General features: G+C 53.0%; 2 protein-coding genes across 4 annotated transcripts in view; one reads left to right on the top strand and one right to left on the bottom strand.

Moving 5' to 3' along the window:
• The window catches only part of ACE (angiotensin I converting enzyme), a 105,425-nt gene extending 103,788 nt beyond the window's left edge, over nucleotides 1-1,637 (bottom strand). Inside the window, exon 1 of the mRNA XM_039516454.1 lies at nucleotides 1,431-1,637. The gene's annotated coding sequence lies outside the window, so the exon portion shown is untranslated. The remainder of the gene's footprint in view (nucleotides 1-1,430) is intronic.
• On the top strand, nucleotides 6-21,000 carry LOC120392084 (cytochrome b561). 3 transcript variants are annotated; one of them, XM_039516460.1, is made up of 7 exons: nucleotides 5,166-5,332; nucleotides 8,197-8,535; nucleotides 14,307-14,552; nucleotides 15,583-15,681; nucleotides 16,010-16,113; nucleotides 16,489-16,646; nucleotides 17,701-21,000. In XM_039516460.1, the coding sequence occupies exons 3-7, from the start codon at nucleotides 14,348-14,350 to the stop codon at nucleotides 17,894-17,896; spliced, it is 762 nt and encodes a 253-aa protein (XP_039372394.1). In that variant the 5' UTR covers nucleotides 5,166-5,332; nucleotides 8,197-8,535; nucleotides 14,307-14,347; the 3' UTR covers nucleotides 17,897-21,000. The 3 variants fall into 3 exon arrangements, with proteins under 3 accessions (XP_039372393.1, XP_039372394.1, XP_039372392.1); XM_039516459.1 differs by lacking the exons at nucleotides 5,166-5,332; nucleotides 8,197-8,535 and adding an exon at nucleotides 6-142; XM_039516458.1 differs by lacking the exon at nucleotides 8,197-8,535 and having other exon boundaries at nucleotides 5,169-5,332.
• The last annotated feature ends 435 nt before the right edge of the window (nucleotides 21,001-21,435 follow it).

Below are 21,435 nucleotides of genomic sequence, written 5' to 3'. Positions count from 1 at the left end.
CGCCGCTAATGTGCCCGTTGCCCTGGCAACGCCTGGGCCCGCTCCCGGCGAGCAGGAAGCTCCGGCCCGGCCCTGTCCGGCAGCGCTGACACGGGAAACGGCTCCTCGCCCCGCCGGCCGCGGCCTGAACCCGACGCCACAGGTAGGAGCCGAGGCCCGGAGCCCGCTGAGGGGGTCTGCTGCGTCCGTCGCCGTAGCGTCTGGGCGGGAGGGGAGTGGGGTCCTCCCGCAAGCCGAGACCCCCCCGCCCCGGGGCCGCTGAGCCCCAAAGGTTGAGACCCCCCCTCAGCCGCTGGGTTGGTGCCTCTGAGCCCCAGATTCTCCCCCCCTCCCCATGTCTCTGTGTCCCTAGCTGAGCTCTCCGGGCATTAATGGCTGTGGCTCCAGCCCCAAGAACTATGCCCCAGACAGGATTCTGGCTGCTCAGGGCCCTGGCTCCTGGGCCGGGCTGGGGGTGTCACGGTGCTCAGGGGTGTCACAGAATATCCAGGTTGGAAGGGACCTTAGGAGGTATCTGCTCAAAGCAGGGCTAATCCCCAAATGGCCCCCTCAAGAATTGAACTCGCAACCCTGGATTTAGCAGGCGTGGGGGAGGCTGGGACCATACAGAGCTCTGAAGTATCCAGCATCTCCGACCCTAACCCCTGATTGACCCACATAAACTCTCCGTGGCGGGCACCATCCCCAGCCAGCCACGGTGAGGGGCAGCTTGGCTCTGGGAAGAGCAAATACCTGGATCATTTGTTTGACCCCCTCCCCCCCCCCCGAGGTTTTGAACTCCATGGGGGAAAGTAATGTTTAACAGGGGCAAGACTTTGGGGTAGGGTCTGGAGGCCCCAGCATGCAGGGTGTAATTGGGCACAGGATGGGGGCTCCTGTGTAGTGGGGTAGCTGGCAGGCCAGTGCTTAGACTTTTAACGGGCCAGGGGATTCAGGCTGGCATGGCCAGAGATGCCCCGCACCTAGAAGAGGAGCATAGCCAGTCCCGACCCCATGAATGCATTAGTGGGGGGGTGCGTTTGGCAGCTGCATTAAGGCCAATGGCACCAGTGGGGTGCAGTTCAGTGCCCCACTTTCAGAAGCCATGGCACACCACCATGTCTAGTGTGTCTGAACAGTGCCACCAGAGAGCGATGGACTGGTAGGAGCTGTGTGAGACTTGGCCTTTTGTGGTCATTCCAGTGAAGCTGGGCTCTGTGCCTTAGTTCCTGTGGGTTTGTAATACACCTCTTGTTCTGTTTTGGGTTTGAACAAGCCTGTCTGTGGGAAGGAGGGGAAAGGTTTTTAGCAGTGTTTTAGCAGAGAGGATCCACTGCCTCTCACTTGCCTTCCTCAAGGTGTGGTGCTGTCCTGTAACCTGCTCACTCCCTCCTGAATGTGTCTGGCTTTATAAGGGCCGATCCTGTGCTAAAAAAACAAGTGTTTTGCACCTGCTAGCGGAACAGGATTGGTCCCTCAGTTAACTGATGACAGGCCTTTTCTCTTTGCTGTGTTTCCTCGTCAGCAGATGCACCCTTTTGTCAGTCAGTGCTGAAGCTGTGTGATGTCTGAGAGATGCATTTAGTCATATGATGGGACAAGAGGGTAGGGACCTTCAGACAGGACCTTAAGCCAGGTGCCATCCACCCTGTCTTTTGTATTCTCTTATCCAGCTGCCTTATGCTTCCATTTGTTGGCAGTAATTTCATTGTTGCATCACAAGCACTTGAAGAAATGGAAGAGTGGAGAATGTTTCCTCAGGAGGACTGGATTGTTTTTCTTTTTTGCATAGTTTCTACAAGCCTGTAACAATTGCCCCAAAACTGTTTATTTAGCAAACTTTAAATAGCCTTCTTTTCTCTTAACCTCCCTTCCTTCGGTTTGGTTGGGGAGTTTGACACTTGGTTCTTGAAAAGATTCACATTCCCATATAGATTTTTTATTTCCATAAGATGTGCTAGGCAGACCGCACTTCCTGGTGGGTGTGTCCCATGTAACTGGATTTTTCCATCAGCCACTACTCACAGAGTTCTAGCAGATCAAACCAAATGAGGTCCAACTTGGAAAATGATCTGAAACACGGGTGTTCAATGTGAGAGAAATACCCAGGCAGCTGTAATGAAGAACTAGATCTAGGGGCAAGAGTGGGCAGTACATTAGACAGGCATTTGCAATGGGATGTGTAATCCTGGACTGCAGATAGGAAGGATGGCACAGTGGTTAGGGCATTAGCCCAGGATCCTGCTCTGTGTCATACTTCTGGTGTGACCTTGGGCATGTCATTTAGTGCCTCTGTGCCTCAGTTCCCCATCTGCAAGCTGAGGATCAGAGCACTTCCCTTCCCCCTAGGGATGTGTGAGGATTAACTGCATTAAAGATTGTAGGCACTCATATGCTGTGGAAATTGGAGGGGCAGATAACTTCCTAAAAGAGACACTGCATTCACAGAGCAGTGAGGGCAGAGTTCTTCTCTGCAAGGTGCACCCCCACCTAGAATATTGCATTCCGCTTTGGGCACTGAGTTACCAGAACAGTATTGACACTGGAGGGTTTTCAGAGAACAGCAACTGACCTGACCTGGAGGGTTTGATTTATAAGGAAATTTGAAGCCACGGGCTAGAGTTCCCAGGGCTCAGCATCCACAATCAGGACTGAATTTCCAGGAGAGCGGATCCCACGTTTGCTTACTTAGTTGTCAGATCTGTGAAAGTGCCCAGCACCCAGCAGCCCCACTGTGCCACATAGGGCTAGGAGGTTTGCACAACAACTCAGCACCCAGCGTGCATCTGATGTATGAGCTCCTGTGAAAATCTAGCTGTAAAAATTCCAGCTGGGTGTTGTATAGCTTGGTTAGTGATGACTAAGGAAGGATATAACACTCTGCAAATATTTGCAGACTGTTAAGGCCAAGGAGGGAGGGAAGTGCTGTGTGTAGTAACCTGAGGTTTAGCTAGAAGTAATAGGATGAAATCAAGGAAAAGTGTAGGCTGAATATTGAGATAACAAGCTCCAGCACGTGAGATGTATTTGACTGTGCAACAGTCTTCAACTGAAGAGGATGAAGCCCCATTATTGGGTCTTTAACAATTGGATTGGATAAGGGATTAGAAGCTGCCACAGAGAGATCAATCCTGCACTGACTCCCGCAGATAGACTGGACAGTCAGATAGTTCGAGGTAGAATAACCCTTTCTGATTCTGTTCAGGGCCGGCTCTAGCTTTTTTGCCACCTCAAGCAAAAAGAAAAAGGAGGCAGCCGGACTGCTGAAGGGGGAGGAAAAAAAAAAAGCAGCTGCAGGGAGTGCGGTCAAGGCGGCTCGCAGGGGGGTGAAGGGCGGCGCTGCAGCCCGCTTGCAGCCGGGCGAGAGGGGCTCCCCCCTCCGGCCTTGGGGTGCTTCTCCCGGCCGGGCAAGCAGAGCCCCTGCAGGAGGTGCTGGCTCAGCTGCTCCTTTAAAGGTGGCTCGGCCAGGCCGGGCTCAGAGCAGCGCAGGAGGCAGAGGCCGGTGCAGGTGGCGGGGAGTGGTGCGTCCCGGGGAGCCCGGCGGCACAGTGAGTGGCAGGGATCGCTAGTTCCTGTCCCCCGGGCCGGGGTCCATGCCCTGGCTGGGCTGTTTGGACTGGCAGAGCATGGGGAGCCGGCTGGGGGCTCCGGAACTGCGGACCGGGCTGCCAAAGCAAAAAAACCCCACGGCAGGGCAGCCAGAATGTGCTGCCCCACGGTTGGCTGGAATGCCGCCTCTGGCACGTGCGCTCTCATCTGGTGCCTGGAGCCGGCCCTGATTCTGTTAAATCACTGTAATGGTGTGTGACCGGGGCTCAACCCTCTCCGAGGGGCGGAGGGGAGCCACACCGACTCACTACACACCGACTGGTCCGGGCAGGTCCCCGGTGTTCCTGGGCGACAAACGCAAAATCCCAAGGCACGGGCCCTCTGGCTCGGGGCTGTGCAACAATACAGAGTCAACAGGGCTCAGGCCTTCTGCTTCAGGGCAGAGCACCAATACAGAGTCAAAAGGCTCAGACCCCTTTTCTGAGCCAAGCACCACGTTCAGGGAGCTCAGGCCCTCTGGTTCAGGGCTGAGCAGCAGTACAGTTTAAAGGGGCCCAGCCTAGGTTCGGGCAGGGCACCAAACACAAAGTCACAATGCTCAGACCCTTTTGTCTCAGGGCTGAGCAAAGAATCCTGTACCTAAGCTCGGGCTCTTACACCTGAGCATTGGGTGAGGGGGAGTCTGCCACCCACATGTGGGGTGGCAGGGGGGACACAGGCCCACCCACTCCACTGCATCCCAGCCCGGGGCCCTAGCAGTGGCTATCACCACTGCTCAGTCAGTGGGGCTCCTGACCGAAACACACTGACATAGGTTCGGGTATATCTGCAGCCTGACTGGGGTCAGCTACCCCCAGGCTACTTCCAGTCTCCCTCTCAGGGCCTACCTGTTCCGTGGTGTCAGTCCCCGGCCAGTCCACCAGCATGGGCTCCTCTCGGCCAGGGCTTGGTGGCAGGTCCGGCAGTTCCTCGGGGAAGTCCGGCCAGGCGTGCTCTGGCAGCTCCTCTGGGTAGCAGCAGGGGTGAAGAGACTCTGGTGGCTCCTCCGGATAGAAGGCATGGGGAAGCTCTGGGGGCTTCTCCAGGTAACGGGCGCAGGGAAGCTCTGGCCAGTCTGGGCGGCTGCCCTGGGTCCCTGAGGTTTCCCAGTCATGAGCTCCCTGTAGCACATCTGCTCCCTGCAGCAGCTGGCCCCCAACTGAGCTCTGGCTGCCAGCTTTTATCCTTCCGGGTCGCTGCCTGACCCTTGGAGGGGCGGGCTCAATGCTCCTTGGCCCCGCCCCCTCAGGGTTCTGGCTAGGTGCTCCCTCTGCTGGGCAGGAGGGGAGCCACACCGACTCACTACAATCACCAGCTGTAAAAACTGTTTTTAGGGCGGTTGCATTGGTGTTTTGTCAGATGCTTTATTTCAAGGCTTTGACAGGACGTGTGTCTCACTTGTTTCCTGTGCCCATGGGGGGATCGCTTCAGTGGCTAAATGACTGGGAGCTGAGAATTGGCACTAATGTGCTGTGCTCCTGTTTGCAGTGTCAAGGCAACTGCCTTGTGAAGCGGAATGGGTTAACTGCTTCTGGACATCTGTTTCCCAGCATGCATAGCTTAATTGGGGATCTTGCTTCAGGTGTTACCAGTTTAGCTGAGGCTGATTGTCAGGAGGTGATTAACCTAGCCTGAAACATCAGGCACAGCTGAGAGCATTGGGGGAGCAGCTGTCACTTGGTAGATGACACTGAAACACAGAGAGGCTGTTCTTACTGCTGTTCGAGACTGAAGTGTGGTGTGGACTGACTGCCTAGGAGTCTCTGTGAGTCTGATTCTGACTAGTTTAGCGCTGACTATGTAGGCTTTAATTTTGGGAGTGTGGGGTGGGGCTCTGACCAGCAGCACTGACCAGCCCCAGTAGCAGGGCTAACTACATGCGATCTTGATACTGAGCTTTAGTGACTTGTGACTGATGTCTGTATTTTCCAGCAGAAGTGTATTTAGTTGGGGTGGAGTACATCCATCCATTAGACTGACGGGGGGGAGGTAGCAGCTCCAGATGCATGTCTTGTTTTTCTTTTAAGTTATGGTCCCCTCCTAGTTTCCATCCTCACCTGGTGCCTTGTGCGTCCCATTGAGAGTTGCTTGAGATGTTCAGTGGAAGCAAGCGGCAGCTGAGTGATAGAAGGGATGGGGGGACTGGGGTGAGGGGGCCCTGGCTTGGACTGCACAGCTGGCAAAGAGGGGTGAGGAGAGCTGGCGTTTAAATCCTTAGCGCTGCAGTGACGGAGGGTCTGTCCTGCACTGGGTGTTTCCATTGCTGGTTAGATGGGTGGGGATGGAGAGAGATTCTCTTATTGCTTATGGCATCAATTAAGGATAAGATTGTCACAAAGTCACAGAATCTGTGACTTTCAGAGACCTCTGTGACATTTTCTGCTTCAGCTCCAAGGTGGCAGGGTCAGAGCGGTCAGTCAGCAGTGGTCCCGGGGCCCTCAGCTGCCTGCAGTGGGGCTCGTGCTCCTCCCCCCCCCCCCCACGGGGTTTGGGCTTCAGTTCCTCCCCCCATCAGTCGTCCCCCCCCCCCTGTAATTTTTGTAAAAGTCACAGACAGGTCATGGGCTTCCCTGAATTTTTGTTTATTTCCTGTGACTTTTACTAAAAATAATGTTGACAAAATCTTAAGCTCTGCAACAATATTTGTGAAGGATTTTTTTCCTCCTCAATAGAAAATGTCCCCTGTGGTACCGTTCGAGGGGACCCTGAACAGAAGAGAACAGGTCTCTGTTCTCCCCTCATGCTATCAGGTTAGTCTTCGTCTGGATTTCAGGGTAGCTGTTCTGATGCCCTACAGCAGGTTATGTTTCTCCAGGCAGGAAGAGCAGCCAGGTAGTTAAGTCAGAGTGACCTTTACTTTAGATTTAGAGAACAAAAGCAACGTCTACATCAGAGCCGCCGATGAGTGTTTCCTTCCTCTGTATCAGTCTGTCCAGCTGTTCTCTGAAGACCAGGAATCCCTTAGCTGATAGGGGCCAGATTTCCAAGTCACAACACCCACAACTAGGGCCATGTTCTAAAAGGGCTCAGCCCCCATTGACACCATTGGCCTGTTTGCCCTGCAGCCAGCATGCTGAACAATCCCGTAAATCTGGACGCTTGTAATGGTACCTAGATAGGAGCTGAGGTCTTTGGAAAATCTGGTCGTTAAGGGGCAGAACACAGAATATCAAGTCAAAACAGTTATAGCTGGATCCACCTCCAGGCTGACTCATGTTAACAGCATTGCCATGTGAATAGCTCCTAAGCCAGCCTCACGTGAGGCTTCTGACGACCATTTTACGATTATAGCAATGTACAGTTCTGGTAGAATTATTCCCCCTTGTACCTGTAAGGGGTTAATGTCTCAGGCCCCATGTGCTGTGCTTTGCTGCCTGTAATATTTCCTAGGGCCTTTTTCTGTCTGCATCCATCTTTTTTGCCTGCCATGAATCTTTCTATGGTTTGGTGCCCAGCCCCTGGTAGAGGAAGGCTTGTTACAGCCACATGCGCTGCCAGGGCCATCCAAGTTCTGTCATGATGGTGGGAATTTCTCCTGCCACCACAACCATGTCCCAGCTTGGTAACAACCCTTGCGGTGAACTCCCACGGTACCTGGGACGAAAAGTGAGCTCTGCAGGAGGCACCTGGATATTCTGTGCCCTAAAAACAGCTGGTGATGCCAGTTGTTCTGGTGTCTGATGGTCAGGTTCTGACTCCATCCTGGTGCAGCAGGCTGCCTTGTATGGTGTGGGGACTGGAGAGAGGAAAACTGCAAGTGGCATTTCTTTAGAATATCAAGGTTGGAAGGGATCTCAGGAGGTATCTAGTCCAACCCCTTGCTCAAAGCAGGGCCAATCCCCAGACAGATTTTTGCCCCAGATCCCTAAGTGGCCCCCTCAAGGATTGAGCTCACAATCCTGGGGTTAGCAGACCACTGCTCAAACCACTGAGCTATTCCTCCCCACAGCTTTCCAAAGCTCTTTGTTTCCCCTTATAGGACAGTGGGGGCTGACTAACCCCTAGCCATCTTGTACTGTGGATGGACAAATGGCCATTTGTCCACAGGTGGCTTAATTTAGGGCTAGTAATTTTGGGGCTGCCTCTGAGGTTATGGGGTTGGAGGAGGGAGCTGCATCTCTTCTTTATCCTCTCCCTTCCCTCTTGGCTAGGGGCACGATTTCTATTGGCGAAGAGCTCTCGTCCCAGCATTGGTGGGTGCCTTGATGTCCCCATTTCACGTTCACAAGGAAAGTGCTGTTAGCTGGCTTGCAAGTGTGTCGTGTTCCCCCTGCCCCTGGAGATATGTGGGAATAGAGGTGCCTGCCTCTGGCTGAGAGAGAGGAGCCCTATGACCCAGTCCCTTAATATTCCCAAAGGGACAGCGCCTGCTGCTTGCCTTGAGACTCCTCTGCTTTTTGATTCCTAATGTACCTTCCAGAGCCTCTTCTGCCCTCAGGCTGCAAGTGCCACATGCACACAGCTGGCATTTTCAGTGCAATCTAATAGAATAAGCCAGTTGTCTTAATCCACTTATCAGGTATGATCCAATAAAGCCTGCAGCTCTGGCTAAGAGTGAAGTGAGCGTGTTCTTAATAAATCTCCCCTGTTTCAACTGGTGTCTTTAATCTGCCTCTGTCACTTACACAGAAACTTCAAGGTGGAATTAACGATGCTGCCTGCTGCTCCTGGACCCTTCCAAATCGAGAGACTCTGAAACCCCGCAGCCCAGTGCTGGGAGCTAGCACATAGTTACCTTTTCTCCAAAAGAATGTTTGTGTGACATGAAAAGAGAGACCACTAATGCCGAGACACCAACACCTTGTCCTGTCCTCCTTCAGTGGTGGGAGATACTTCCCTAACCTGCAAGGAGAAAATTCCTTAGTGCATCTGTAGCTCTTGCATCGTGCTTGTGAAACTGGCCACACAAAGGAAAGGCCACTTGGTGTGATCTATCAACCAGCAGCAACTCCCCTCTCCCCCAGCCAGGTCAGTGCTGCTGCTCAGACCACGCTGAGGGTCCTGTTGGACTGTGTGAGTAGGGGTCCTGACCTGGAATTGGGGTGGGCACGTAGAAAGTAGCTTTTTGGGTGCCGGGGAGGAGTAAGGTACCGTGATGGTCTGTTGGCACCCTTGCCAGGGCAGAGTTACAGCTGTGTGTGCAGCAGCACTGTTACTGCACTTCCTGCTTTATGTAAGTTTGTGTTGTGGTCTTTTGGTTTTTTCCCTTGTAACATTTAATTGTTTGGGTTTTTTGCGGGGGTGGGGGTATTATCTGTATTATGGGAGCACCTACGACCCCCGTCACATGCAGGACTCCATTGTTCTAGGTGCTGTACAAACGCAGCATGAAAAGCTGGTTCCTGCCCCAAAGAGCTTACAATCTAGCTATAAGACAAGACACAACAGATGGATAGAGAGAGACAGGGGAGCCCAAGGAAACAGTGAGACAGTACGTACGGTTTGAAGTCCCGCCTCTGGGCAGGATATGGGGAATGAAGGCCCTGATGGTGCACAGTGCCTGGTGGAGAGGCAGCGTGGCAGGCTCAGGCTGATTCTCCTTTTGACTGTCCCAGACGTGACATGTAGAACCTCTGCCAGGCCTCTCCCTTATCTGTCTTTTCAGCCTTGTTTGATTTCTTGTCAAATGGATTTTAGAGAGGAGTCAACAACTAGCTGTGCTGGTGGAAGAGAAATTCCATTTGTGGAAGCGTAATGCCCCTCACGCGAGTCAGCAGCCGGGGTGAATGGGGATCAAGACACTTAGCAAGTGGTTTGCACAGTAAATAGGATTCCTGGTTTCAGCAAAGAGATGGGGTAAAGCCGCTGTTGCAGAGGCAAACATGTTGACTTCACATGCTTGTCCATTTATTTGCTTAGCCTTTAGCAATGAGGCTTGAGTCTGCAATATTGGAGTCTAATTAAAGTGACCTTGTGCAGTCTCCATGATCTTATCTGTAACACAGGGGGACTGACAGCTGCCAGGCCCTGAGGCCAGGCTGGGTCAATCAGCAGTGGTGTAAAGTGCGCAGAAACATTAATAACAGCTGGGGGAAGACTGAAGTCATGGTCTCCTTGCTCCCAACCCACTGCTCCTTCCCCCAGGGCTCAGGATAGGTGGTGGTGGAGTAAGCATCCATCAGAGCCATTCCAGTGCTATAAGGTCCATATGGATATTGCCAGTGGGCTCTTCCCCCTACTTCTGTGCCTCCCCGCCCCCAAAAAGGTTAAAAATTTAAAATTGGGTTGCGGGTGGGGGGGGGAAATGCTGCTGTTTCAGGAACCACTTGACCAAATGACTCCCAGTTTGCACCACTCACTGTGCCCTGGACTCTGAACTGACGTACCAGTTTCCCAGCTGATCTTATGTATGCAACAGAAATGGTGTTGCAACTCTATCTAGCACTTGCCACCTCCTAAGAGAAGTTAATTTGTAGCCCTAATGCTGGTTTAGGGAATAGATCGTGTGCCAGGTGAGCAATTTGTTGTCTTTGCTCTGGTGCCTGAGCAGAATTGAAAGTCAAAACTGCTTTCCAATTGCTGGGTAAACGTGGAAGGGAGGGCATTGCCTGGCCTGGGCTCTGGCCTGGGCTCTGGCCTGGCTCTGCCAACGTGCTTCATTCCTCTTGTGCAACATCTCTGCTCTGCCAGCCCTCGTCCCCTCTTGAGTAGCCACAGCTCATGCCAAATTGTGTGTGGTGGAGGATGAGAGCATCAGAGGGAGTTGGCCTCCTCTCCTGTGGCGGATGGCTGGGGATGAGGAAGGCAGACACTAGAGCCTTTGAATGGCCTGCTTCATAAATGAAGGCCCTGTCAATACAGATATGTGCTTATTACTAGCCTTAGGTTAAAGAATTCCATGTACCATGAGTATTCACACTCTCCCCGGACCTATTGCTGTTCAAGCCTTGGGTTTCTCCACTTTCTCTGTCCCTGTTTCTATTACTTCCCAAGCAGGGCTGCCCAGAGGATTCAGGGGGCCTGAGGCAGGGCCGGGTCTTCGGCGGCAGTAGAGCAGCTTAAATGCCACTGATCGCAGCTTTTTTTTTCTTCTGGTGCTTGTACTCACCGGGCGGTGCTCCGAGGCTTCGGCAGCACTTCAGCGGTGGGTCCTTCACTTGCTCCGAGTCTTCCGCTGCACTGAAGGACCCGCCGCCAAAAACCCGGAGCGGCTCGCGGGGCCCCTGCGGGGCCCGGGGCAAATTGCCCCACTTGCCCCTCTTCCCCCCCACCCGGGCGGCCCTGCTCCCAAGAAAGGCTGCGGCATGTCAGACTTTTGTTTATTAGCAATTACTGAGGCTTGGTCTACACTGAAAAGTTACATCTGCACAGCACCCCGACCGACTATGCTGACAAATTCCCAAGGTTAGATACAGTTCGGTTGACAGAAGACTGCTTCCATTGACCTCGCTGCTACTGTTTGGCGTCGGCTGCGTCTACACTAGGGGCTGTGCAGGTGTAGCTATGCTGTGGTAATCTCCACCCATTTTCCCTTCTTTGGTGGAGAGAGAGTGAGAATCTTTCCCCCCAACAGCTCCCAGCACTCCAGATGCCAAGCAGTTGACAGCTCTGTTCTGTCTGATGTTGGTCCCAGGAATCCTGTCTAGGGTTACATTTTGTCCCCAGAGCACCTGTATGTCCAGCTCATCTCGCTCACTTATTCTAAGTAGGTCTTAAAAACCCTGCCTGCTTGGTTTTCTTGCTTCCCAATTGGAAGGTGTTGCCTCTTTAAGTTTAATGCAGACCCAGGCACGTCATCATGAATACCAGCGGAGACTAGGCATTGGGGGTTTTGCAGAGGAGCCAGTGCTGGAAAAAGACCATCTGCTCCTTGCAGAGAGCAAAACAATCAAGACTGTGGGCTCCTTCTGGGAGCCATCTCTTCAGCAGAGCATCCTGTGAGCAAAGGTTTTGCTGTTTAATGCTGACTCACTCTGTCCCTGAATTGCCAACTCCTAGTGTTCCAAAATCATGAGTCCAGCTCCCAAAATCATGCAGTTGGCTCAGGGTGGGTTGATTTAAATCGCCAAGTGAAACACCTCGATTTAAATCAGTGACTTGAATCAATTTTTCTGTTCTATCCTAAAGAGAAGTGCATTCTCGCTGGTTGAGTAACCATTAAAACGTGACAGGTTTCAGAGTAGCAGCCGTGTTAGTCTGTATCCGCAAAAAGAACAGGAGGACTTGTGGCACCTTAGAGACTAACAAATTTATTTTAGCATGAGCTTTCGTGCTACAGCTCACTTCTTCGGATGCATTAAAACATGTTGATTTTAAAGCTAAATGGAGGTTTACACTAGAATTGGTACATCTTGTTGCTACCTAGGAGGGTACACTGTGACCAGGTACTTTTATTTAAACAATTATATAGATTAATATTTTCAGATTCGTAACTGTACATTTTTAGTATGTTAGAAAATAGCACATCAGTATATCATACAGGGGTCCCCAACGCGGTGCCCGCAGGTGCCATGGCGTCTAAGTGTGCCCGCGTACTGGCCGGCGGATGAGCATCTGCCAAAATGTCACTGACAAGCTATGTCATCCAGAGGCGTCGCCACCGAAATACCGCGCCCATCAGTGATTTTCCCTGAGCTGAGTGTTTCCAGGGTGGGTGGAGTTGTCATAATTTGAGAACTGAGCCAAGCAGAGCTCACGTAGAGGGAAGCTGTAAAATAGGAAGTTGAACTTGATGAGATACATGATGGTGTCTCCTGGAGTTAGAGGCCAGGTCCCAACACCTGTGATGACTTTATCAGTCTCGCACTCTGGGTCCCCCACAGGAGCAAGCCCTTAATACAGTACATGACCTATTGTGCCATATTCATAAAGCTGGACCTCAAAAATTAGATGTTTTCCCCCCAGTTCTTTGTTTATCTAGAAAAGCCGCCTTTGCCTCAAAGTTTTTGATAGAGGTTCTTGGATTCAGCATTTTCATTTTTTATTTAAACGTTTTGAGAGATTATAAGAAGTTTAGGCCTGAACATATTTTGTATTTAAACTCAGATTTAGTTTTAAACAGGTTTATTTTTAAAAATAAAGAAATTTATTATCATTTAAATAACAATAAAAAAATCCAATTTAAATCCAATTTTTTTTCCTCCCCCAAATTTATTGCTTTTTATCCCCCCTGGATTGGCTTAAATCTCCTCATTTTACGGTTTTTTATTTTAAAGTTTGCTTTATCTGCTGTCTGGTTTTGGAGCCTTTAGGATTCAGGGTTTTCTCTGCAATGATGTGTGCTGCAAACTGGCTTTGTAAAAGAAAGCGGCGATTCTCTCACACCCGACTCCAGAAGCTGGCCTTTAAGAAAATCACCAAATTGCAAGACTGGTGATAAAATCTCAAGAGCTGGCTACCCGTCAGACCCAATGCTCTACAAACCCAGAGGCACGTTAACATCTTTCACTGCTGTAGTACAGAAGAGCCCAGTCATGGGCCAGAACCACTTTGTGCCAGCTGCTGTCCAAACAGAACAAAAATAAACGGTTTCCTGACCCCAAAGAATTAATAACATAAATCACACACCTGGGGCATCAGCTGGAGAGAGAAGGTCTGAGTGTTCCCAGGGAGGATAAAATGGAGATTTTTTTTTTAAAGGGAAGGCTCTGGGAAGGACCCTGTGGTGGGTGAGGAAAGGGAAGTCTGTTCATCTGATTAATTCTTAGCTGTGACTGTGGCCACCGAAAGGGAAGTCTGTTCATCTGATTAATTCTTAGCTGTGACTGTGGCCACCCCCTGTGCTAAGTTATCCAGCCAAACCTGTTGCACCAGGGGAGCATTTGAGAGATCATTATAACACCCCAAGCTATCCCTGTCCTGTGATTATCCCCTGTCTGGCTCTAGGCAAACCAGGAAGCTTCTGTCTGTATCTAGGCGGGTCCGGGCTGGAGCAGTGTTGGCCAATGAGGGGAGACACTGAAAGCTGCCACTAAGCTCAGTGAAAACAACTTGACTGGCCAGTTTGGCAGAGCTGTTTCTGGCCCTCTCCTTTCCAGTTCTTTAAAAGGAAATCCACCCCCAGGGGAATCCTAGCCCAGGCCTACGTCTGCACTGCAATCAAGCCCCACGGCCCTGAGTCGCTGAGCCTGGAACAATGGACTCAGGCTTGTGGGGATGGGGCTGTGGGGCTAAAAATAGTAGTGCAGATGTTCCGGTTTGAGCTCCACTGCTATTTTTAGCCCGACAGCCCAAGCCCTGTGAGCCGGAGTCAACTGACCTGTGCTCTGGGTTTGTCTTTGCAGTGTAGACGCAGTACCCAGCCTGCCTCCCTCTGGGTGTGTCTCCCTCCAGATAAATATCGAATAAGGCAATTAAATCCAACAGCCACGTGCTGCCTGTCTACATGCCAACCATGCAGTGTTAGGGCTGCACTTCTCTAGGTCAGCACATAATATCTGGGCTGGTTTTACAAAGATTAGTGAGTGTGAGGAATAGAGCAAGGTGCTCTGGGCCGGCCAGCTCCATAGGCACTGTTAGAGCTGGGAGTGGGTCTGGATTAGGATTCAGAGGCCCTGTCTGAAGCTGAGTAGCAAGCAGCTCTGGGGAGACTTGGTTCTGAGTCAGGATGGGCTGAAAACTAGGGATAAGTCTTGATAGCTGGTTTCTAATCCCCGCTGAAGTTAGAGTGGGCTCCAAGTGGAGATTTGATCTCAGTGGAAGTTGAGCAGAGTTCACAGCCCTGGTCCCTATGGGCAGCCCAGTGCTCCCAGCATGCCGTCAGGTTGCCATGCTGATCACTTTTCTCCTTGTTCTTGCAGCCTGAGATTTTGCCCCAGGAGTGTCCCTGGCCTCGCCTGGCATGGAGGACAGTCTCACAAGGCCTTCGAGCCCAGCAGGGCTCTCCTGTTACATGGCCGTTTCTCAGCTGTTAGGTTTGACTGTGATTGCCATGACCGGAGCCTGGATGGGCCAATACCGGGGCGGTATTGCTTGGGAAAGCGCGCTGCAGTTCAACGTCCACCCTCTCTGCATGGTCATTGGCATGGTCTTCCTCCAAGGGGATGGTAAGCTGGGATCCTGATGGAGAATTGCTGAAGGGCTAAGAGCATTCCAAATGCTACCTACCTCTCAGCCAGGCTCTGACCCCTTCACTGCCATGATCACACAGATACCTCCAGCTGTTTGCTGGAAGGTCTAGGTGTGTCTGCTGCAGCCTTAAAAATGGAGTGACTCCTGATTTCCATGTGAGTAATTGGCTTGGAATCCTGACCTTAATGCCTTCCATTGCTCGGCTGCGGTTCAGCAGTGTTAGGGCTTTGACGCTAAGAAGGTAACTCGGTCCAAGTAGCCAAGCTGGCCAAGGACAAAGCTGTCCCCCCCGTGTTAGCAGTGGGGACTGGAGCTGGGGTAACAGGTGCACTGACCCTGTCTGCACAGGGTTGCTTCAGTACGAGGTACTTACTGTTCTGCCTGGGTGCCGGAGTAGGATGCTACCAGATCCCCCCACCCCAGTCTCTGGTGACAGTGCAGCGAACAGCAGCCTCCTGCGGGTGGTGAGATTCCCGCTCTCCGCGGAGTGGGAGTGGAGCCGACGTGGCCCAAACCCATGGCAGGCAGAGCACTTAGCAGGGAGCTCGGCGTTGTGCCCTGCTCCCTTTCACACTAATGTAATTGTGCGGCGCCGGGGGCAGTAATTGTCTCCCAGACGGCCACTTGGGCAGAGAGCCGGTTGCGGCCGTACAGAGCCGTGATGGGGAAAGTGCATCAGCAGGTGCCCCCAGACAGTCCCTGAGGCTTAAAGAAAAGATTAATTGTAGCAAATTAAATTTGGAAAAGGCAGTTGGGAGAACAAGCAAGTGCTTAATGCTCCAGCATGAGTCACCCTCTGCCTCCCTCCAGCGGCTCTGACGCAGTCGTTTGTTAGTGCCGAGTCTCCCCCTCCTCGGGGCCCCGGGACCCCACCTCTCCCAGGCTTTGTTTGATGCGCTTAGCCCACCTGGCCTGGGGACGGTTCCCTTTGCTCTGGGCTGCAGAGCCGAGGAGGCTGTTCCCTGCCCACCCCCACTGCCTCTCACGCACGTTTCTCTCCCCCAGCTCTCCTGGTTTACCGGGTCTTCAGGAACGAGACCAAGCGCTCGGCCAAAATCCTCCACGGGCTCCTCCACGCCTTCGCGCTGGTCATCGCCCTTGTGGGTGAGTCTTGGACGCCGCAACGGAAAGGTGACCCAGAAGGACCCGTGTGGCAGTCCCCCTGCCCCTAAGGCCGCTGTGTTGGGTCAGCGGCATCCTGTCCAGGAAGGCTTTTAAATCCGTCCTCTTCTGTTACAACGAAAAGATCATCCCAGGAAGGCTCCCAGAGCAGAGCCCTTGCTCCCCAGGCTCAGCGCCTGCGGTTTGAGGCTCTGCTCCCCAGGCCGGGTTGGGGAGCGGGTCCAGGCTGGATCCCTGAGTGGGGTGTGTGTGTGAACAGGCTAACGAATGGGCCCCAGCCCTAACTGGCCGCCTCCTGCCACCCCTGCAGGTGTGATAGCCGTGTTCGATTACCACAGGAAGAAAGGCTTTGCAGACATGTACAGCCTGCACAGCTGGTGTGGAATAGCAGCCTTCAGCCTCTACTTCATCCAGGTGAGGAGGAGGAGGGTCCCCTTCAGGAGAGCTACGTCCTGCTTTGCAGTCAGACACATTCGTGCCTGACAGGCAGAGTCCTCCAGTGGTTAGAGCAGGGGCAGGACTGCCGGGTTCTATCCCCAGCTCTGGTGGATTTGTTCTGGATCTCCAGTCTCTGTTCCTTGGCTGCAGGCAGGAGCTCGTTGCTGTGCCAGCGTCTGAGGAGGGCTTGGCTGGATTAGCCCACGATCACCAATCCTGGGTTAGCCGGGCCAGGAGCTAATTTGCTCCGATTCCTGAGGCCTGTTGTAATAACACCAACTTCCAGTGGAAGCCTGGGCTGTGCAGGGAAAGAGCCCTTACGCCCCTCTGCACTTTCTTCTTCCCCTCCAGTGGCTCATGGGCTTCAGCTTCTTCCTGTTTCCTGGAGCATCCTTCTCGCTCCGCAGCAGATACAAACCACAGCACGTCTTCTTCGGCGTCTTCCTCCTCGGTCTCTCCATCGCCACGTGCCTGCTGGGCATCAAGGAGCTGCTCCTCTTCAGTATCCAGTAAGTGACGGAAGCATCTGGGCTGCAATTCCCAGCGTCCCCGGAGAGTTTAGCAACAAGACACCCTTGCCACAGGCCGGCACCTCGCAGGGAAATGGAGTGACTGGGTCGTCCGGACCCAGATTTCAGTCCTATCACTGAACCTCCCTCAGTGTGAGGACTCTCCCCTCTCCTAAACCGGGGGCTGGTTCAGGCCCTCAGTGGGCAAATCTGCCTTTTCTCAAAGGCAACGGCCTCTGTGGCAAAAATAGACGGCGGAATCCCTGGCCAGTGCTAGCAAAGCCTTCCCTGGCAAGCTGGGGGCGCTGCCCCTCCAGGGGGTGACCCACAGGCCCCTAATGACTGGAGCTGCTGGAAATCTTTCACCTGCAACGTTTGCCAGTAGAAAAGAGACTGAAATGTTTTCCAGGATTGTTTCTGAAGGGGCGAACTGATGCGGGTGTCCTTTCTCCAGGGCAAGTGTAAATTACCCAGCCCCCTTCTTGGGCTGATCCCTGGAGCATGCGCAGGCGGGATGGTGTCAGCTGTCAGCTAACCCCAGGCCCCAAATGGCTGAGAGAGGCAACAGCACTTCAGAGCCCTTCCCAGGGCAGGCAAGACTCTGTCTCTCCTTCCCCCCCATTCTTCCCCCAGCAGCTCTAACGCAGCCGTAGGGAAAACCTGCTGCAGATTTGGCTCCATGTGGCGCTGCAGCTCACTCGCCCATGCTGCTGCTGCTGTGATGGGGAGCGTGACACTCCCCACCCCCATGTTAGAGCAGGCAGCAAAGTAGCTGGAGAGCATTTCTTGGGGCTGGAGATGGCAAACGCTACAGTCAGACCATTAGCTTGTGTTCTTGCCTCTGGCCATGCCTCGGAGGAGAGGAAACACTCGCAGGGCCACGGGGGGCTGTGGGCTGCCCACTGCAGGCTCAGGAGGGTTGGGTGTCATTTCCTGGGCCGTGGCTGGGAGGAGCATGGTACCCTGGTCTGGGCTGGACTCCAGGGAGCCATGCAGACGTTTTCCTCCTCCGGGTGTTCCCTGTTCTCAGCCCAGCCCCTCTCTGCTCCTGCAGGGCCACCTACAGCTCGTTCGTGCCGGAAGGGATCCTGGCCAACGTCCTGGGCCTGCTGCTGATCGGCTTTGGGCTGGTGATCGGCTACATCCTGACGCGGGACGAGTGGAAGCGGCCGCCCCTGGCTGAGGAGCTGGCCCTGTCCATGGATTTTAAAACCCTCACTAAGGGGGAGAGCCCCAGCAGCAGCCAGTGATGGCTCCCTGTGCTGTGGGGCTCCCCCCAGAGGCAGGGCTGGGGTGGACTTCATGGTCGCTGCTCACCCTGCATGTACTAGCCCCTCCGGTGTCTGTTGCTGGTGTGTTGGTGTTGCTGTGATCTCTCTGCCATGTGCTGGTTGTTACGTGTACAGCTGGCGTGAGGGAGGGGGATCTGCTTTAACCCCCCATTTGCAGGGGAACTATGTGCCAGTGCGGTGGCTCCCAGCCCCATCCCGGTAATAGGCATCATGGTGCTCTGGGACGAGCCATGTTCTCCCACTGAGCCCTTATGCCAGCCATGGCCACTCCCCTGCCACCCAAATCATGGGGGATGGGCTTTGTATGTGGCAGGCGCAGGGGCATTCCCAGTTGGCTGAGCTGCTGTGGGGGGATTGGATCCCTCGCCCCTCAAGCAGCAGGCAGCAGCATTTCCATTTCCCAGCCTGCCTGGCAAGTTAGCGTGAGGCCCACTAACAAATCTAACTCCAGTGCGGATGAAGGTCAGGGCCTGGCTCGCTCCTTGGGCTGCCTGCACTGACTTCTCCCTCCTGGAGTTCACGCAGGATGCCAAGCGGTGTGTTGAACACCGCGCTCCCTGGCAGCCAAACCCCGTTCTCTAGGAGCCTTGTTTTAAACCCTCCCTCACTTGCATGCAAAGCTTTTTGTGTCTCTCGGGCTGGGGTATTTTTAATGATCACTTGGTATTTGTGTAGCCCTAACGGGTCTGCAGCCATGGCCTGAGCATATTGCCTTTGCCCCCTGCTGGCAGCAGCACCTATCTCTGATCAGTCAGGGTGTGTGTGTGTACATGTGCTGCTCTCTGCCCTGGGTAAGATAACCCACCCTGGCCCTTAAACCAGCCTAAACCATCAGTGTTCTTAGAACTCCTCATCCCTGGTACCTCTAGTTCCTGACGGGGGCCGCCCTGCCCTGCAGGCTCTCGCTGGCAGCTCCATTCTGCTGAGATAAGGCGACGCTCCAGCCAGCTGATGTTGAGCAGAGTAGAAATGCAGGTTGGTAAGGTCTACTGACTGGGTGGGCAGTGAATTTTAACATTATATTCAAGTAAAGGCCTGGTTTCCCCCAGCTCTCACTGCAGGGGGCACAGTCCCTGTCTGCACGAGTGACCCATGACAGCGGCTTTTCTTTACATCGAACATGCAAAACTTTCCCATCTACCCCTTTGTTTGCTCTTCTCTGTAACAAGATGCAGGAGTTCAGGTGTTGCCAGGCATTGCTGGTGCCTAGTGATACTGCAGCAAAGACCTCACTTCCCTGCAGGGTCTTTGCATTGATCACCTGTTAAATATTCCCTTCGTGCATGACTGATCAGGGACTAGCCCCCCTCCAATGCAGCTTTGTACAGAGAGCGGGGCAGGCTCTGCTGCCCCTGGCTGAAGGGTGCATGGGGGCTAGGTTAGCAGACTAACACCCTGTTTCCATGGGGCTGCTTGAGAGCCTTCTCGCCCTGCTTTCCTCAAGGGGGTTGGGGGGTTGAGCACCCCGCCCCCTGCTGACGGGTAATAGAGCACACCTGGGTCCCAGGTGGTCCGGGATGCTGTCGTGCGATAACAGCTGTACCCTGGCCAACTTGTTTGTAATCCCATCTCTTCACTATACAACACAGGTGTTCAACCTAACGCATTTCAAAGGGAGACACGGCCCCCTTAGCCATAGTGCAGCCCCCCCCAGATGGTCACAGAGCACAGGCTGAAAACCACTCCTGTTTCAGGGGGTCTGCCAAGCGTCATCCGCATTAGGGCCCTGGGCAGAAAGCCAAAGTCATCCCCACATGACTGAAAGGGATCGGGTAGGGCCCTGGCTTTTATATGCAGAAAAACAGTTGTGGCACAGGTGGGCTCTAGCAGATAACGGCTGGGCCAGAGCTGTTAATTAGCAGATACTGTTTGTAAACCCAGAAAAACTTCATCATGTGGCTGCTGATTCTCTTTGTAAATATTTCCCCAGCCTCTGTTCAGTGCAGATTCTAATTTTCTGACTTGTTCCCCTAAAGTGACCTGAGCTTGATAAAGCTTGAGCTGAGGGTTTGCCCCACACCCACCACTGCCTCCCTTTCAAACTCCCCCTGCTGAGCAGAGACTGGCTGGGCCTCTGGAGTGCGGCTGGTTCTGTTTAACTCAGCACTCAAGCTGGGTGCCCAACAATGACTAGGCCCTGTGAAAACCTCAGCTCCCATGTTACGTGCTGCAGTGAGAGAGCTCTGGCTGGCGCGTTTCCTAACAGGGCCAGGGCGCCTGCCTGGTTTTTGAAAGACTTGTTCTACTGCAGTCATCCCTTGTCCCAACTGAGGGCAGATAGGGGGAGGGATAGCTCAGTGGTTTGAGCATTGGCTTGTTAAATCCAAGGTTGTGAGTTCAACCCTTGAGGGGGTCAATTAGGGATCTGGGACAAAAATCAGTACTTGGTCCTGCTCATGAAGGCCGGGGGCTGGACTCAATGACCTTTCAAGGTCCCTTCCAGTTCTAGGAAATAGGTATAGCTCCAATTATTATTATTAAAAACTATTATGGCCAGTGTTTGAAATTCACTCTCTGCTGACTTCAGTGGAGCCAGGATTTCACCCACTGACTGATTTTGTCTCTCAGGAGGACCAATGCAAGTTCCTTTAGTCTGAAAAACAACTGGCCAGCTCCATAAGGTTGGCTCAGAAAAGTAACACACTGCTAGGGCCGTGTTTCCCTGCCCCGCAGTGCACTCATCTTTAACGGCCAAAAAAAAAAAAAAAAGCTTGTATCAAACAGAGGGTGTAAAGTCCCCTGAAAAAAATGCCTGCCAGCAATGGGAATTTGCAGCAGAGTCTCGTACTGCAGAAACCTTTCCTCTGCCAAATGCATAGTCCTGAACTGACCCCAAATGGTGCAGCTAATGGTTACGTGGGAGAATATTTTATAGGCTGTGTTTTAAAACAAAATGCTCTTTAAAGCCGTGTCAAAGGAGCCGCAATCACTGCACTGTGCTGGTGGCTCATAAATGCTAGTAAGGATAAACCACGTTAATGAAATGCTGAGCTAAACAGTCTCTGGTTGAACTCTGTTTGCCTGTATTGTACTGCACCTGAGTCAATAAATCCTGGTACCTAGCATGAGTCACTCTTTATATTCTTTCTAGCTGGCCAAAGTAAGCACAACTCCTCTGCCAGCTTGGAGCCAGAGCTAACAGAGTGAGCAGTCTGCTTACGTCACGTTCATTGCATGCGTCCAATAGAGGACGTATCTGTCACCGCTGAGAAGCTGTAGCAAATACGTAAATTAAGGCCCACGGAGCTTGGGTCTGTGTTAGGGCCTGGTCCTAAGAGGCTCAGCCTTAGTTTAAGGGCCAGATTTGTAAAGGCATCTAGACATAAACATGCATATAAACCCACCTACCATCTAATCATCTGGCCCCATATAACTTGTGCCCAACATCACCGCATGATCCGGCACTGAGTGCCTGTGACTGCTCCCGTGCAGGTACTGCCCTTGTCTTTAAGGGGGCCAGAGGCAGTTTGGCTCAAGTGAGAGGGGAAAATACCTCT

This window comes from Mauremys reevesii, linkage group 27, assembly GCF_016161935.1.
Source record: "Mauremys reevesii isolate NIE-2019 linkage group 27, ASM1616193v1, whole genome shotgun sequence".
Classification (NCBI taxonomy): Eukaryota; Metazoa; Chordata; order Testudines; family Geoemydidae; genus Mauremys; species Mauremys reevesii.
The sequence above is the reverse complement of the archived record's forward strand: the minus strand, read 5'-3'. Positions and strand labels throughout refer to the sequence as shown.

What these genes read in the sequence shown, in the direction of transcription:
- LOC120392084 (XM_039516459.1), top strand. Translation starts at nt 14,348, where the DNA reads ATGGAGGACAGTCTCACAAGGCCTTCGAGCCCAGCAGGGCTCTCCTGT. An exon ending in GCTGGTCATCGCCCTTGTGG is followed by an intron (nt 15,682 to 16,009) that starts GTGAGTCTTGGA and finishes CCACCCCTGCAG; the next exon opens with GTGTGATAGCCGTGTTCGAT. An exon ending in TCAGCCTCTACTTCATCCAG is followed by an intron (nt 16,114 to 16,488) that starts GTGAGGAGGAGG and finishes CTTCCCCTCCAG; the next exon opens with TGGCTCATGGGCTTCAGCTT.